The 5,254-nt window shown below is 48.2% G+C and overlaps 1 protein-coding gene across 1 annotated transcript; it reads right to left on the reverse strand.

Moving 5' to 3' along the window:
- Positions 1-1,762: 1,762 nt before the first annotated feature.
- DPAGT1 (dolichyl-phosphate (UDP-N-acetylglucosamine) N-acetylglucosaminephosphotransferase 1 (GlcNAc-1-P transferase)) lies at positions 1,763-5,228 on the reverse strand. The gene is made up of 7 exons (XM_010076981.1): positions 5,018-5,228; positions 4,344-4,490; positions 4,120-4,204; positions 3,470-3,658; positions 2,765-2,852; positions 2,255-2,410; positions 1,763-1,911 (listed from the first exon to the last, which is right to left on the reverse strand). The coding sequence occupies exons 1-7, from the start codon at positions 5,190-5,192 to the stop codon at positions 1,846-1,848; spliced, it is 906 nt and encodes a 301-aa protein (XP_010075283.1). The 5' UTR covers positions 5,193-5,228; the 3' UTR covers positions 1,763-1,845.
- Between the last annotated feature and the right edge of the window lie 26 nt (positions 5,229-5,254).

A 5,254-nucleotide genomic window follows, 5' to 3' on the forward strand; every position in this document is an offset into this window, starting at 1 on the left:
CCCGGCTGGGCTGCACCCTGAGGAGCGGCGTCAGCCTCTGGGCCTAGGCCGTGGTCTCGGTTCCCCTCCAGAGTGGGGCGGGGGGCTCTCGGGGTGCCGGCAGGCCGAGGAGGATCCCTCCGGAGGGATGTTGGGCTTATAGTGCCGTCTGGGCGTTTTCAAACCCTCCTGGGAGATCCTTTTAAGGGACCCTGGGAACGTGTGAGAGGTGGTGTGGGGTGTTGAAGGGAAGGAGTCCAAGTGGACCGGGAGGAAAAACCACGGGAACACGGAAGAGAGGCAGGGTGGAGGAGGGGGCGGTGTGTCCTTATCCCTGTGGTTTGTCCTGCCTTGCTTACATAGGCCTAAGCCAGTTTACTGGAGAAAATGGGGTGTGTGCCTGAGAGCTGGCTACTGGAAGGCCATATGTCTGGATCAGCTAGAGGCGATACTGATTTCTCCCTCTCTAGGTGAGAAGATTTGAGCAAGAGTGAGTCAAGTAGCGCTGCAGCCCTTGGGTGTTCATATGCCCCAGGGCCAGGAAATCCAGCTGGACAGACTGTTTAAGGCCAGCTACTGAAGGGATTCATAATGTTTGTGGGTACATACGTATGTTGGTATGAACACATTCTACTAGTAGACTTCCAAACTGATCGTCTGGAGAGTAGGAAGAGGATTTGGCCACTCCTACCGTTCATGTTTGAGTGCTGTGTGTTTTCTCTGTTGCTGGACACGTGCATTTTTCCCTACCGTGACCACGTTCTCTTTACCGCCTGGGCTTGGGTGCGTGGAAGTGTGGGAGCCTTGCATCTATTAAGGTAATGGACTCAGCCACTTCTTCCGTCACCCTTCTCAGACTCTCTGTCTTTGCTGTTGCGTTATTGCACTTTACACTCCTGTTATTCTCTTGCTGACTCTTTAACCTCTCCAGTGGCTCTTACGTGTTTTTCTGTCGGGTAGGTGGCAATTCTGCGGTGAACAATGGTGCCAGATATGGCTATAATAAATACTGATTTGAAGAAAAGGTAATTGCAGCCTGCAGGCTTTTAGTTCCATGTTAATCTAAGGCTTTTACCAATGTCCTCTGTTATGCAAGGACACGGCCATCCTTACTGTGCTAGCCTGTTCCAGACACGTCCTATTCCATGAAGGAAGGCAGGAAGGCAGATGACAAAGATGTTCAGAAACAAAAGCCCGGTGGAAACGTCCCCGGCAGTTGTGAAAGAGGAGGGAGTCTACTGTAGAAACGATCGGGCCCCTAGCAGGGTAGAAGGCCACAGAGACATATTGTGTGACATAGTTTCACTGCATGTCAATATTCTTAAGGCAAAGCACTGAAGGGGAAAGGGTACCAGGAGCTATTTTATTCTCAGAGCTCTCTGAGCTTTGGGTATGATTTATAACACGTTTACTTTATGACCATGGACCAGACGGGATTGGAGAAGCCAGGAGAGGATTCTGGTTTACTTGTTCTGCTGTACGCTGAAACTGAAGTTCCTGTTTTCTCTCTCTGGGAACAGTAATATGCTTGTTAGATGTACCGAGATTTCATCTTTCCCACTTTACCGAAGTGCTGTGAGCAAACATTTGGGTCATTTACTTGCCCTGTGAAAGGTATTCCCAGTAACAATGATGTCCAAGTAGCAGTGAATCTTTTCTGTCAGCAGAATCGGACAAAAGTCTTCTGTGCACAAAAAAAAAAATAATTACAGTTCAAGACCGGCCCATCTAGAGTAGTTCCTTGCATTTTGAGAGGTGTCCTGAGGTTCTCAGAGAGACGGAGTAAGATTGGTTGAATCATTTGGTCAGCAACTGGAGGAAATTAATGGGCAGGTACAACTCCATCCCCTGCTCCCGACAGCCCGGTCAGACATCATAAAACAAGCGCACTAGCTGGTACCGGATTGAAAATGCAATCGTGCTGCCCAGGACCTAGGTAAAAATCAGACAGACAACAGAAACGTTATAGTGTTTAATAGTCTATGGGCCAACAGATTCCTCCTTTACGGATGGATTTGCTACACTTTCCAGCGTGCCTCGTTTCACTAAATGACAACATTTAGGCTAAATTTTTAGGTATAGAAAGAGGAAAGGCAGAATTCTAACCAAAGTCCTCGGTTCTTTCTTTGAGAATTGTAGGTATCCGTGGGGGATTTCTGCAGTGTGAATAGCATGATACTTTACTTCCCCCTTTCCCCATGAAACTCTGGAGACCAATTTGGATCTGTTTCTATCGTGGAGTACAACTTTCTGCTGGAGGAAGCATTTGTCTGACCTGAATGAGTAGCAACAGGAGAGTGAGATTTCGCTCGTGTGTGGGTCCAATTAACTTTATGACCAAGTTAATGAGTGTCATGTTATTGCACTCGGTGTATTCGCCATCTTCATCCATTCCACTCCTCACATCTACTAAGCGGAACATCTTGACTGCCTGGGGAAGGAAATATTGCGCGCTATTTCATCAGGTATGTTTGGCGCTTGCTGGCCAGTTTTGCTCAAGATCTCTTTTGCCGTACCGTCCCTGAAGTCTGGCTCATGCTCTTACTAAAAAGACAGGTCAGGCTTACGATGGTCCCGGGACACCGCTATGTGCAGTTATTCTGAAAGATCGATTATTAACAAAATCGAGTGACCGCGAGGGACGGTGGCGGACTGAGTGGAATATTTTTGAGCCAGCCGATAACTAGCGAACCCCGAGGTTCTGCATTCCCTCCCATCCCGTTCCTCTCGCGTTTGATCGCCGCCTCAAAACACGTGTGGATTTTGAATGTTTTCTAGATATTACCTTCAGAATGTTTGTTCCCAGGGCAGAGAGTCTCTTAGTTTTGAATTTGGAGTAACTCATCTCCAACTTCCCTGTACTAGGATTGAGCCTAAAAGAAACATTGACATTTTAGTCTGGATAGATCCCTATGCAAGCAGATCTAGCTGAGCAGTTGAGCAAGAAATCCGCTGGTGGAAAAAGCAGGCATAATCCGATACCCTTAACACCGGCTGCTGATACCTAGTCCCTCAGATTGGGCAGAGGCAGGAGATGCCTCCTCGCCGCACCCCCAATATATGCATAAAGCTGTATCGTTTTAAAAATAAAACAGAAGAATCTCACATCTTCAGAGACAATAGCTGATACGGCATAGTGCCACAGAATTCTCGCTGCTATGAAAACTTAGCAGATCCTACTGCGACAGCATTAAAAGTGGCCTGTAGCAATTTCTCTGAGTCTTGTAGCTGAGAATAATCATATTCTAACCTTGTTAAAAATCGCTCTTCTGTATCTGGAGGGGGTGGGGTGGTCAGAAACATTAACTCGTTTGAGAAACCTCTACTGTATGACTTGACCGTAGCTGGCAGAGCGAGCCAGCTAACTTTTAACTACGAAACTTACTTTGACGGCTTTTAAAAAGAGCAACCTACCATCACCTTTCTTAGCTGATGTTGGAGATAAAAGGCACAATCTGTGGTCCCATTATAGGTCACTCGGGTACATTACCTCGGCAGCCGGTGTCGGGGACAAGGAATGATGTGGAAGAGTTGAGGCAACGAGTAGAGGAAGTTGAGCACTTGCGGGATGAAGAAAAGCAGCATCGTTTTGCTGAAGTGCCCCAAGATCCCCACCACGGCGAAGGTCATGCCGGCAAAGTAGCAGAAGGTGTCCCCCACAAACGCTTGAGATGGGTACCTGTGATCCACAGGACAGGAAAACAAAGGTCTGTCACGATAGCTGTTGCTCTGAAAATGATTTTATAACAGCTAAATGTAGGCCCATGTGGCAAGTTAGGGGCCGAGAGGGAACTGCGGCAGATCTACGCAGTAAAAACAACAATTGCGGGTAATTATGCTGAGAATTGTGGGACCGGGACCCACAACCTGACTCGCAGAGAATATGGTACGAAAAAGGACTAGCGAGACATAAGCAGGAGAGGATTTTGCGCATTTTGGTAAGCTCGTGTGACTGAAATTGTTCTAATTAAAAAAAAAGCTACAGGCACATCGATGCTTTGCATTCTTGGTTCTGGCGAGAAACCTGTCTACGCTCTGGCGTCCCGCCTGCGCATGGGTAAGTGGTTTTGTTTGTGTGACAAGGGAGAAAGTAAATGGAAAGGATGCTTTTGAAAAAACTTTGAACGTCCATCCTCTTACCAGTTGTGGTAAAACAGCCCCAGTGTGGTAAAAAAAAAGGGAATCATGAAGTAGAGAGAAAAAATGTGATCATCTCGATAATCCCCTGTAGAAAAAAAAGAAAAAAAAAAGGCATTTGTGATAAGACAGGACTGGCTGATTTTTAGTAATACCAGATATTTACATCTAGGATTCTATGTCCCTTGGCTTTTTGCACCCACAACCATATCTGTTGTCTTCCTTACCATTTAACTCTACGACGTTGAATATGATAATGGAAGCAGCTATCACCAGTGACTGCCCCGCTTCGATTCCGTTGATTCCGGCGAGAATGTTGATGGCGTTAGTGCAGAACACTGCGAGCATGCCCATGTACACGTAGTAGAGGATACCTGCAGAACAGAGCGAGCCCAGCGCTTTAGTAGCTGAAGCAGGCTCCGGTCCCATTCACTGAAGCTCTCGCTTCCGGATTTGTACAACAATCCGTTCCCTAGCAATCTGTGTGAGTTTTGATAGCCATAATTTACTAGTAAATCACGCCCTCCTGTGAATCAGCTGATGTGTACACGCACGAACGACACGGCGAACGCAGCAAACCATCACGACACAGCAGCAGGCCGTAGCGCTCTGCTTCTGTCTTTCAGTTGTTCTGGTCTCTCCGGCCAAGCGCCGTGCGTGCCTGGCGCTCAACTGAATCACCAGGATCCTGGAAAAACGCTTGGTGCCTCTCTACGAGTGGCTGAATGCAGGCTGGGTTTCTGGATGGTCTTTCCAGCCTAATATTTAGCGGGTGGAGTTGCACCTGGTTACTTAACCTGATCCTTTGTGCATTCCCCCTGCAGCACAGAGTGCCGTGGGGTGACCCCTTCTGCCGATCGCTCGCCACGTGGATGACGGCTGCCGGTGATTCGTGACCTACCCAGGTCCAGGTGCATGCCCAGCAGCACGCAGAAGGGCTTCGGCACCACAACGGTCGTGTTCCCAAAGCTGGTGAAGTACACCATGAGCAGCGGGAGGGAAGCCATGGCAGGAAGAAGGAGCTTGTGGCGCCAGCGCAGGTTCAGAACATCGTCTGCAAAGCCCAGGAAAATCATGCAGCAGATGGCGAGGAGCGAACCGATGAGCTCCACGAACTGCGGGACAGAGAACATGACCC

Source organism: Pterocles gutturalis, unplaced genomic scaffold (genome assembly GCF_000699245.1).
Source record: "Pterocles gutturalis isolate BGI_N339 unplaced genomic scaffold, ASM69924v1 scaffold13713, whole genome shotgun sequence".
In the NCBI taxonomy this organism is placed as follows: domain Eukaryota; kingdom Metazoa; phylum Chordata; class Aves; order Pterocliformes; family Pteroclidae; genus Pterocles; species Pterocles gutturalis.